At 44.1% G+C, this 12,662-nt stretch overlaps 1 protein-coding gene across 2 annotated transcripts in view; it reads right to left on the reverse strand.

The window, feature by feature from the left end:
• Positions 1 to 572: 572 nt before the first annotated feature.
• Positions 573 to 12,662, reverse strand: part of LOC115079362 (PRKC apoptosis WT1 regulator protein-like) — a 75,350-nt gene continuing 63,260 nt past the window's right edge. For both annotated transcript variants that reach the window (XM_029582870.1, XM_029582869.1), the window contains 2 exons: positions 11,780 to 11,884; positions 573 to 2,862 (listed from right to left, as the gene is read on the reverse strand). In XM_029582870.1, coding sequence (XP_029438730.1) covers positions 2,776 to 2,862; positions 11,780 to 11,884 — 192 coding nt within the window. In that variant the 3' untranslated portion in view covers positions 573 to 2,775. The remainder of the gene's footprint in view (positions 2,863 to 11,779; positions 11,885 to 12,662) is intronic.

Consider the following 12,662-nt stretch of genomic DNA (forward strand, 5'->3'; position numbering starts at 1 on the left):
GTCAGGAAGAGAAGACTAGGAAGGGAGAAAGAAGAGTGGGAGTAGTGGGAATGGGAGGGTACAAATACGCTTGCCTGTCCTGGGTGCTGAAATGCCTAGAGACCGGTCTGGCAGCTGGGATGATGGAATAGCAGAGTATCGTTTGAGAAGAGGGGAATGGAGAATGTTCAGTCACTGCTCCCTGATTGTGCCTGAGCTATTAAAATGCTAAACATGTCCTTCCATCCGTCTCTTCCTTATCGGCGGTATAGCTGCATCTTTCTTTTTTGTCACTTAATTTTGTATATGCTCGCATTCCATGGTTTGTAATTCTCTTTGTGTACTTTCTACTTTTCAGAGTATATTTTTCCACTGACTATTTTGTTTTGTTGCTGTAGTCTTGTCCTAATTGTGATATTGTGAGTTGGAGTTGTATGCTTTTCGTTCAATCCTGTTAAGGGAATATTGTGGGTGGTGGGGTATTTTGCTGTTACGGTGCTGTCTGGTTGTGGTGAGTTCTGTGAACCTTTCCATTCTGTACTTTGAAAGTCTTATGTATTTACTCAAGCAATAAAATTTCAAATGAACAAATGTATTTACACTGTAGTTTTTATTCCTAATAATAATAAATGTATGCATTTACCTAGTGCCTTTCATCCACACATGGATTCTAATATGGTTTTCACTTACTTCAAAATCCCACATGCAGCCGTCTCAAGAGTAGATGACCGTACAGCATATTTCTGGCACTTGGACTACCTGAGAGTTTGCAATGGTTAAACTCTGGCACAGGGCTTCCCAAATCTGTCCTGTGGATCCCACAGCTAGTCATGTTTTGGCACATCACACTGAATATGCATGAGATAAATTTGCTTATGGAAACTCAGTGCATGCATAATTCATTGTGACTATCCTGAAAACCTAACTGGCTGTGGGGCAGCCCTGCTCTGCACGCCAGGCCACGCATTCAGTAGCACGACCTCACGTCTTCTTATAGAGCAGGAGTAGCAGTGTCACAGCTCCCTACCCTAAAAACCTTGCACTCTATGAAAAGGACCTGGTATCAGTAAAATGCCCTGAAGCACAAGGGGCTAGAGTGATTTGATCGAGAGAGGGGCCCAGGTCCAGGACGGGGCTCTGTTGTTTCTTGAGGACCAAATGCTTACCAACAGGCCTCTATGGAAAAAGGCTTGAATATCCAGGAACCAGGCGTGCCACCTTCTGACAGACTGCTCACACAGCAATACTCTTCTGTTTCTGTGTACATGTGTGCAAGATTATTCCTCACGTGCACGTGCTGCACACAATCTTACGCTGCAGTGATTTAAGGCTGAACTGAATACAGGGAGAATCATATGACAGTCTCCTGTGGGACAGTTACTGTACTGTTCATGCCCACTCCCCACTTATCCTGCTGCCACGTGGGCATGCTTCATTTACATGCAGGCCTGGCAAAGGTGTGAGGAAAATGCTGGGGCCAGTACAATGGTAAACTGGTCCCACCACCCCCATCCAGAGCAGACGGGGATGAGGCAGCTCCACCAAGAGTGCCCTCTGCTTTGGAGGAGGACTAGGGTAGATGTTTTTAAAGAATGAGACAGTGTAAGTTAGTTTTACCACCATCGCCACAGGAGTCTGAGATTTTGGAAACAGGATTTGTTTTCAAAGTCAGCCTTTTTTTTTTTTAATTTTTAAAGTGGTAGTGAGGAAGAGGGAGCCTGTCTGGATCCTAACGTGACTGCGTGTGCGAGTCTGTGATGTCGCAGCTGGAATTCCACATCTACAGCAACGTTAGAAAGCCAAGGTTCCGCTATCTCTGCACCACATTTCAAAAATATCATAAGTGACTGATTTAGGAAACAGAGACTGCCGTTTTTCATTTATAATAATAACCTTAGCAGTCCTCCTTTCATGCTGCAAAGGAATAGGCTGGGAATGTGAGAAAGGTCCGGCCCTTATTGATTTGTGCCTCTATGCCCGTCTGATCCCCTTGTTGCCTATTTTCACCTTATCTTCCCTCCACCCTGCCTTGCGCTAGGGCCAGTGGTCACCTTGAGCAGCAAACCTTGGGGGGGCAGGAGGGAGAGTATCCCAGGAAGTCCGGTCCGCCAGCAGAACCCATCGCGCTGGCAGCTGAAGAGCACAGGAGCTACTGGAAGTAGGTACGTCTCCTAAAGCACCTAATACCCTTACACCGGCCTTGCCTTGCACCCAATGCATTCCCATGGTGCACTCTGTCCTGCCACTCTGCGTGGGGAAGTTAATCCCTCATCTCGGGGAGCCAGAGGTCATCTCCGCCCCCCTTCTTTAGCTTTAATTCATCACAACATCCCTGGGGAAAGCAGCTCACACATGGGGAATTCTTCTATAAATACAGGGATCACTGGGTGTGAAATTATAAATTCAGCTGCTGATTGCTTCCCTCTGCTTAAATAATGTTCGGTGTTAGCGTGACAAAGCACAGTGTGTGGGATACAGTCTCAAAGTCGATCCTCTCACTTCCTCGCTCCCCCTCATTACACTCGCCATTGCTTCCTCCACAGGTGGAGCTTTGCTTTCACATATGGGTGAAAAAGGTATCCAAGTAACCCATGCAGATTGGAAGGGTTCGTGCCCCGGACTGCGGCCCCCGCTGTCCGTTTCAGTTCTCCCACCTGCAGCGGCTTCTATGTCTCTGTCCCACCTTCATCGTTCTGCCTCTGTCCTCGGTGAGCCACTGGGGAAGAGGAGAGACCAGCTGCTCCTGCTCCCCTTGCAAGCGGGTGAAGATTGGCGTGTGCTAACAGACCGGCGGCCTTAGCTGGTCAGCTGACCCACCACCTTCAGCAGGGTCTGGTTCTCCTCTCTCAGTCTCTGGTTCTTGTCCTTTGTGCCACTTAGGCCCTGGGAGGTGGAAGAGCAAAGAGAGACAGTGAGTGACAGGGTGACTCAATGGGTTTTGGTTGTTGGGGATAGGCTGAGGGCCGTCCTGGGCTTAACACATTGTATCTGTGGCTCCATTTATTCTCAAAAAAACTGAACTGTAGCAGATATCAAACCGGGACTGGGTCATTTTGTCCTTTGTGACATGGAGTCATTTGCTAGCCCTCCAGTAACATCCTCACACTATTAACTAAAGCATCATTGCTTGTGGGGGCTCTTTTCAGAGGTTGAAGTTGGCAGTGCTGATAATACTCACTTGGGCCTTGATTTCACAGAACGACATTTTTATTTTTGGATATACCCCTTAGGATTACATTCTATAGCGCCTGGGTTCTAGTCCAGTGACACGCACTCAGGCCGATGCAGAAAGGTGCATTCAGTCTGCATTTCTGCCTGCATTTGAATGTGCATTTTCTGGGTGCAAAACTTACCACCAATGCAGCAAGGAATTTTGCCTGCAGAAAATGTGTGTTCCTAAATGGGAATACTGCTTAACACTCTCGCATGGATATCCTATGCAAATGAGGGCATTAAGCAATACTCCTTGATGAAGAGAGACTGCATCTGGCTAGTGCATCGTTCTTAGCAATGGAAACTTAACTTCTGGGTCAGGGCTGGAGTTAAGTTTCTCGCACTATGAAAACAAATAATAAACATTTTAAAAAAATAGGCTTCTAAAAAAACTAAAAAGTCATGAGATAGGAGGCAATGTCCTCTTGCGGATTGCAAGCTAGTTAAAAGAGAGTAGGATTAAATGATCAATTTTCTCAGTGGAAAAGGGTAAACAGTGGCGTGTCTCGGGGATCTTTACGTGGACTGATGCTTTTCAATATTTTTATAAATGATCTGGAAATAAATACAAGTGAGGTAATCAAATTTGCAGATGATACAAAATTATTTTATTTAACGTTTTTTTATACCGGTATTCGTCGTAACAACATATCGGTTTACATGTAACTTGTAACGATAGGGAAAATTCAGAGTAGTTAAATCTCAAGCAGATTGTGATAAATTGCAGGAGGACCTTGCGAGACTGGAAGATTGGGCATCCAAATGGCAGATGAAATTTAATGTGGATAAGTGCAAGGTGATGCATATAGGGAAAAATAACCCTTGCTGTAGTTACACGATGTTAGGTTCCATATTAAGAGTTACCACCCCGGAAAAAGATCTAGGTATCATAGTGAATAATACTTTAAAATCGTCGGCTCAGTGTGCTGCAGCAGTCAAAAAAGCAAACAAAATGTTAGGATTTATTAGGAAGGGAATGTTGAATAAAACAGAAAATGTCATAATGCCTCTGTATCGCTCCCTGGTGAGGACGCACCTTGAGTACTGTGTACAATTCTGGTCGCTGCATCTCAAAAAAGATATAATTGCACTGGAAAAGGTACATAGTGTTACCATATGTGGATCCCAATGGAATAGAGTAACAGTCTTACCTTCAGGCTGAGGCTGAACGGAGACTAAAGGGTGGCGTCGGGGTTTGACACCTGACCAATTCACGATCCTGCAAGGGTTTGAAACAGATGAGAGACCAACCAACCCTAGTCCAGGCAGAGATCGAAGCAGGCAGCAGACAATCCAAAGTCCAAGCAGGGATCAAGGCAAACACAAAGAGATGCACAGCAAACGACCAGCATAAGCAAGCTTGTTGCCAAGGCAAAGAAATGCTGCAGACACAGGGTTTAAATCTCCAAAGTTCCCACTCTAGCACGGTACCTGCCGGTGAGGACGCTCAACATGAAGGTGGGGAGGTGCCACGATGGAGCGCACATCCTGTCGTGCTCCTCTCCGAGGATGCCGCTGCCATTGCTGCACCACGGGATCGCCAGACAAAGGCAAGGTCCGGCTCGTTTCTTAACTACCTCCCCCACAAGGTCCCCCCTTCTACCTCCTTGGCCTAGGCTTAAGAAGAAAATGTTGATGGAATTCATGGATTGAGGAGCTTGAATGTTACTTGTGGGCTCCCAAGAGTTCTCCGAGCCATAGCCTTTCCATGAAATCAAAGATTGTAGTTCCTTTCTTCCTTGCCTAACATCCAAGATCTCCTCTACTTCATATTGTGTGTCATCAAATATTGTAAGTGAAGATTTGTTTTGGCTTTCTAGTAGGCCAGGACAGAATTGCAGGTTTAAGGAGAGATATATGAAATACAGCATGGATTCAAAGAATTGAAGGTAATCTGAGTTTATACGTGACATTTCCAATTTACCTTTCAACTGAAAATGGACCCACAAATCGCAGAGCAAGTTTTAATGAAGGCATCCGTAATGTGAGGTTGCACGTACTTAACCATACTAACTCTCCTGGATGGAACTGTGGGGCTGGTTGTCGTTTATCTGTCTGTTTCTTAGCACGAACTGCGGCCCGCTGCAAAAGTCTACCAGTATTCTGCCATAATCCAATTAATTCTCGAATAGAAAGATCGACCGCTGGGCAAGAGGAGGTTGTGGCAACAGGAAATCGTACTCGAGGACGACATCCAAAAGCCAATTAAAAGGATGAGGTTTCAGTGGCCTGGTTAACATGGTTATTATGACAAATCTCGGCCCATAAAAGTAGTGAGGACCAATTGTCCTGACACTGATTCACATAATATCGTAAAAAATGTTTTAAGTAACTCATTAATTCGTTCCGCCAGTCCATTAGTTTGTGAATGGTATGCTGAGGAAAAATAAAGTTGAATACTGAATTTTTTACAAAGGCCCTTCCAGTAGTGTGCAGTAAACTGGACTCCTCTATCCAATAAGATATGTTGAGGAAGTCTGTAGATTTGAAATATATGTTGAGCAAACAATCGTGCTGATTCTGGTGCTAAAGGTAATCCAGGGATTGCAATGAAGTAGGCCATTTTTGAAAAACGATCTACCACTAGCCAGATAGTATTATTCACTTCTGAGGGAGGCAGATCGGTGATGAAATATGTGGTAATATGAGTCCAAGGTCTCTAACGGTTGGAGTAAGCCCCAAGGTAGAGTCCGGGAACTTTTGTGGGCAGCACACGTAGGACAAGATTCCACATATCATTTTCCCACTGTGGCCACCAATAGTGACGGGCGAGAAGTTCCTTATTCCATTGAAGTCCTGGCTGCTCCTCAAGGTGAGAGTCATGAGCCCAACAAAGAACTTGTTCCCTTAATTGTTTGGGCACAAATGTCTTCCCTACTGGAACCATAAAAGTCAAAGCGACCATGATTCAAGCTGGGTCTATAATGTGACGAAGTGGATCAGGGATTTCATTCAATCCCCTTAGAATTAAGACAGGAACCATGTCTCCTAACCTTCAGAAAGAGACTGAAAATATGGCTGTTCATGAAAGCATTTCCAGTCCCTTAAGGTTTCACTTCCATCAATTGCAGCAAATCAAATACAGCAATACTGAACATTTTCTATCAAATAAAATATTTATTTAAAACAACAATTATTTAATTGAACATTCTCTTCTAAACTGAATCAGACACTACAAACCAATCACTACAATGTTTTACTTCTTGTTAAACTTGTTTATCTTTCCTTTAACTCTAATCCCAGTTAGAATAACCCCTGTTTATTGTAACTTTCTCTTCCGTGCACTTGTTTATACTCCTGTAATGTATACTCTTATGTTTTAGTTATGTATGTTATAATGTATTGATCACCCTTGTTTTATGTAAACCGACATGATACGTACTCCCGTGAATGCCGGTATAGAAAAACACAAATAAATAAAATAAAAAATAAATAAGGATGAAAGCTTCTAGACAAGTCAACTGTTCGATGATTCTTCTCTGCTGGCTGGAAGCGCAAATTAAAGTCAAAATGACTAAAGAATAAGGCCCATCAGGCTTCTCTAGGATTTAGTTGCTGAATGTGAGAGAGGTATGCCAAGTTCTTGTGGTCGGTGTAGATGGTAACAGTATGTTTAGCTCCTTCCAGTAAATGCCGCCATTCTTCTAGTGCTAGTTTGGTCAGAGGTTCTCAGTCACCTGTAGAATAATTTCTCTCATTAGAAGAGAATTTCTTTGAGAAGCAGGCACAGGTACTTAATTTTATGGTCTCTGTTGATAGAAAGAGAATTGCTCCAACTCTTAATGCAGAGGCATCCACCTCCACAATGAATGGTCTGGGACGGTCTGGGTGTTGGAAAGCTTGAATAGCTTCTGAAGTGCAAATTACGTACATCAGCCCTTTTTTGAGTCAAGGCCGTAAGTGGTGCTACTAATGATGACTATTCAGAAATGAATTGCTGATAATAGCTTGAAGAGCCTTAAAAAAATTGTAGTGCCTTGAAACCCACTGGTTGAGGCCAATCCAGAATCGCCTTAAGTTTCTCCGGGTCCATGCATAGTCCAGTCCGGGATATTATGTAGCCCAAGAAAGGTAATTCTTTTTGGTGAAAACCACATTTTTTTAATTTTGCTCAAGGCAGTCAGCATGTGACTGCCTTGAGCGCCGAAAGCAGCCGGCAGCGGCGAAAGCAGCCGGCTCCTCCGCCTGGATGAATGAATTCATTCACTGCCGCAGCCCCCACCGGCAGCCCCCAGCGCCGAATCGCAGGGGTCGCAAAGGCGCTGTGGGCCTGTGCGCGCATTCATTCACTGCCGGTGGGGGCTGCCAAGGCAGCCCCCACCGGCAGTGAATGAATGCGCGCCTGTGCGACCCGGCCTAGATTTAACACGCGACCACCCGCCGCCCGCCGGCCGTCTCGAACTAACGCGCGTCCACCCGCCGCCGCCGCCTGGAACAAGCGCCCACCCGCCCGCGGCCTAGATTTAACACGCGACCACCCGGCTCCCGCCGCCAGCCGCCTGGACCCACGCGGCCCTCCGACAGGTATTTAAAAATAAATTTTTTTTTGAACACTCAGGTTTTTTTTCCAATATAAGACATACCCTGAAAGTAAGACATAGTGGGACTTTTGGGGGTAAAAAGAAAGTAAGACGCTGTCTTATATTCGGGGAAACACGGTAATTAATGGCCTGGTGATGCGGGAGATCCTGTCAGCCAGAGGTTCCCCTGAGACCGACAATATCGTGAGAGCAACCTTTAGTGGCTCCGTAGGAATTTGATATTGCTGAACAATGCTCTCTTCAATAAAGTTTCCGGCTGTTCCAATGTCTAAAAAGGTCTGCAAATGTATTATGTTTTTGACTATAGACAAACTCACAGGAATTAAGATCTGTGGAGAGGAGATTGAATGACCCAGGGAGGCCTCTTCCACCAATCCTAGGTCCGAGACTGGAAGATTGGGCATTGAAATGGCAGATGAAATCTAATGTGGATAAGTGCAAGGTGATGCATATAGGGAAAAATAACCCATGCTATAGTTACACAGTTAGGTTCCATATTAGGTGCTACCACCCAAGAAAGAGATCTAGGCGTCATAGTGGATAACACATTGAAATCATCAGTTCAGTGTGCTGCGGCAGTCAAAAAAGCAAACAGAATGTTGGGAATTATTAGGGAATAGTGAATAAAACGGAAAATGTCATAATGCCTCTGAATCGCTCCATGGTGAGACTGCACCTTGAATACTGTGTACAGTTCTGGTCGCCGCATCTCAAAAAAGATATAGTTGCAATGGAGAAGGTACAAGAAGGACGACCAAAATGATAAGGGGAATGGAACAGCTCCCCTATGAGGAAAGACTATATTCAGCTTGGAGAAGAGACGGCTGAGGGGGGATATGATAGAGGTGCTTAAAATCATGAGAGGTCTAGAACGGGTAGATGTGAATCGGTTATTTACTCTTTATTTATTTAAAACTTTTATATATTGACATTCAAATGAATATCACATTGGTTTACAAGTAACTAGGGGAGTATAGCTTTAAAAGAGAGAGGAAAAATAAAGTTACATGTAACAAGAACGTGGAGCAAGAGAAAAGTAAAAGGTCAGGATGCCTAGGAAGAGATTAATACGATAGAGAAGGTGAAGCAAAAACTATATTACATGCTGTGAGATCCGGGGTGAGGGAGGATTAGGTAAAGGCTTGTTTGAAAAGCCAAGTTTTTAACCTTTTTTTTTTTTTTTAAATTCATTGGGCAATGTTCTTGGCGTAGTTCGGGCGGCATCAAGTTCCATATTGTTGGTCCAGCTATGGAGAGCGCACGTGCTTTAGTAGAAATGTGTTGGGTAAGTTTATGTGAGGGAGTAGACAGGGATCCTTTGTAAGTGGATCTAGTTGGTCTGCTTGAGGTGTGGAAATGGAGGGAGTCATTAAGCCAGTGAATATTCTTATTGTGTATGGTTTTGTGTATAATTGTAAGACTCTTGTGGAGAATTCTAGCTGGGATTGGTAGCCAATGGAGTTCTCTAAGGATTGGGGTAATATGGTCCAACCTGCGTGAGTTGGTGAGGATTCTAGCTGCAGCATTCTGCAGCATTTGAAGAGGTTTGATTGAGATTGAGGGAAGGCCCAAGAGTAGGGAGTTGCAGTAGTCTATCTTCGTGAATAGGGTGGCTTGGAGGACTGTCCGGAAGTCATTGTGATGAAGTAGGAGTCTTAATTTCTTAAGTATCTGCAGTTTGTAAAAACAATCCTTAGCCGTGTTGTTGATGTATTTTTGTAGATTGAGATGATTATCAAGGATGACCCCTAGATCTCTGACGTGTTGAGAGAAATGGGTGGGGAAGGGGGCGAGGGAGGGGGGTTGTGGCGGGCTGGGGAGATAAAAAGTAGTTCAGTTTTAGATGAGTTTAAGGTGAGATTGAGGTTGGTGAGGAGGCAGTTGATTGAGGAGAGGCAGTTATCCCAGATTTTAAGGGTATTGGGCACAGAATCGGTAACAGGGATAAGTATCTGAACTTGGGTAAGCCCAAGGTCAGCGAGAAGTTGGCATAGTGGCAATAGGTAAATATTGAAGAGGGTCGGGGAGAAGGAAGAGCCTTGGGGGACCCCATGTGTTAACTTAATGGGGTGGGATTCGTGGTTGCCAATTTTGACTTTGTAATGATGGTTGTTTAGGAAGGATGTAAACCAGCTCAGGGTGGTACCTGAGATACCAATGTCAGTAAGGCAGTCAATTAGATAGTAAATCGGTTACTTACTCTTTCGGATAATAGAAAGACTAGGGGGCACTCCATGAAGTTAGCATGTGGCACATTTAAAATTAATCTGAGAACGTTCTTTTTCACTCAACGCACAATTAAACTCTGGAATTTGTTGTGGTTAGTGCAGTTAGTGTAGTTCTGTTTAAAAAAGGATTGGATAAGTTCTTGGAGGAGAAGTCCATTACCTACTATTAATTAAGTTGACTTAGAAAATAGCCACTGCTATTACTGGCATCAGTAGCATGGGATCTACTTAGTTTTTGGATACTTGCCAGGTTCTTGTAGCTTGGATTGGCCACTGTTGGAAACAGAATATTGGGCTTGATGGACCCTTGGTCTGAACCAGTATGGAAATTTCTAATGTTCTTATGTTCAGGTATGTGCCAGCACCTGCTGCCACTTAAGGATAATTACTGATTTATGTCTTAGCTTAGGTAAGTAGCAGCAGCCGCTGTCACCACTTAGCTGTATAAATACTGATATATCCATCTATCTGGCAGAGGGAAGCAGCCACCGGATAGCCACATAAGTCTGTACTTATCTGGCTGTCTGGTGTGGGTCACAGTTATTAGTCGGATAAGTTCTTTATTCGGCTAAGTAGTGGATATATCAGTATTTATTCCATCTAAGCGACAGTAGCTCGTTAGGGACGCCGCCTCCTTTCCTGAGTTAAAATGTGTGTTCAGCCTGTGCTGAATGCGCATTTTAAACATAAGAACATAAGAAAATGCCATACTGGGTCAGACCAAGGGTCCATCAAGCCCAGCATCCTGTTTCCAACAGTGGCCAATCCAGGCCACAAGAACCTGGCAAGTACCCAAAAGCTAAGTCTATTCCATGTTACCATTGCTAATGGCAGTGGCTATTCTCTAAGTGAACTTAATAACAGGTAATGGACTTCTCCTCCAAGAACTTATCCAATCCTTTTTTAAACACAGCTATACTAACTGCACTAACCACATCCTCTGGCAACAAATTCCAGAGTTTAATTGTGCGTTGAGTAAAAAAGAACTTCCTCCGATTAGTTTTAAATGTGCCCCATGCTAACTTCATGGAGTGCCCCCTAGTCTTTCTACTATCCGAAAGAGTAAATAACCGATTCACATCTACCCGTTCTAGACCTCTCATGATTTTAAACACCTCTATCATATTCCCCCTCAGCCGTCTCTTCTCCAAGCTGAAAAGTCCTAACCTCTTTAGTCTTTCCTCATAGGGGAGTTGTTCCATTCCCCTTATCATTTTGGTAGCCCTTCTCTGTACCTTCTCCATCGCAATTATATCTTTTTTGAGATGTGGCGACCAGAATTGTACACAGTATTCAAGGTGCGGTCTCACCATGGAGCGATACAGAGGCATTATGACATTTTCCGTTTTATTCATCATTCCCTTTCTAATAATTCCCAACATTCTGTTTGCTTTTTTGACTGCCGCAGAACACTGAACCGACGATTTCAATGTGTTATCCTCTATGACACCTAGATCTCTTTCTTGGGTTGTAGCACCTAATATGGAACCCAACATTGTGTAATTATAGCATGGGTTATTTTTCCCTATATGCATCACCTTGCACTTATCCACATTAAATTTCATCTGCCATTTGGATGCTCAGTTTTCCAGTCTCACAAGGTCTTACTGCAATTTATCACAATCTGCTTGTGATTTAACTACTCTGAACAATTTTGTGTCATCTGCAAATTTGATTATAAAATTTAGGAGTGTTTTTTTTTCTTTTTTAACTCCTGATTAGCATAGTATTGTAAGTGAAAAACATAATCTGCGTGCTAAAAATCTTAGTGCTCAGATTACTGCATCGGCCTGAGCGAGGGGAAGCTGTGCTGCTTACTTGCTTCAGGGAGTCTATTTCCAGCTGCAGATCGTGTATCACGTCTTCCCGCTCTTGTAGCTGTTGGGTCAGTCTCTGCTTCTCTTGTTTCTCTCCGTTCACTGCCTGCAAAATGTACTCAAAGCTCAGCCCGGGAAGGAGATAAACTCACTGAGCACAGAAGGCATAAAACTCTTCACAGGGAGAGGGCTCTGAGAGGGAGAGAGGAACTCACTGTGGCGGGAGCAGGAGTAACACTTCAGTGAAACCGCTCGATGTTAATTGAGGTGCACCTGACTTATTTCACAGTCACAGTGCCCCCTGCTGTGTCATGTCTGTATTACTCCAGCTCCATGACAGATGACATTTAGAGGGTCATTTTCAAGCAGTCTGCATAGGCTAAAGTCTGAGGGTATGTTTTATCTGCACATTTTAGCCAGAAGTTTCAATGCAGATTAATGTGTATGAATCCCCATTGACAATTCATGAGCGTGCATGGGGACCCCCTGTGGCATCTTCATAAAGTCCATGCATGTGAAAGCACATAAATGCCTTTGAAAGTGATGCCCTCCATGTGGACAAGTGCAAAGTGATGCACCTGGGGACGAATAATCCAAACTATAGTTTGGGAAACTAACAGGCTGATACAGTATATGTGGACACGCGTTTTCAATGCGCTAGCTTTACCCCGTATTCAGTAAGAGGTAATAGCGCGTCGAAAATGCGTGTCCAAACACTCCCCCCCCCCCCCCGAGACTAATAGCGTCTGCAACATGCAAATGCATGTTGATGGCCCTATTAGTCATTCCCGCGCGATACAGTAAGTAAAATGTGCAGCCAAGCTGCACATTTTACTTTAGGTAATTAGCGCCTACCCAAAGGTAGGCGTTAATTTCTGCCAGCG

The sequence above is a fragment of the Rhinatrema bivittatum genome, chromosome 17 (genome assembly GCF_901001135.1).
Source record: "Rhinatrema bivittatum chromosome 17, aRhiBiv1.1, whole genome shotgun sequence".
Taxonomy (NCBI): domain Eukaryota; kingdom Metazoa; phylum Chordata; class Amphibia; order Gymnophiona; family Rhinatrematidae; genus Rhinatrema; species Rhinatrema bivittatum.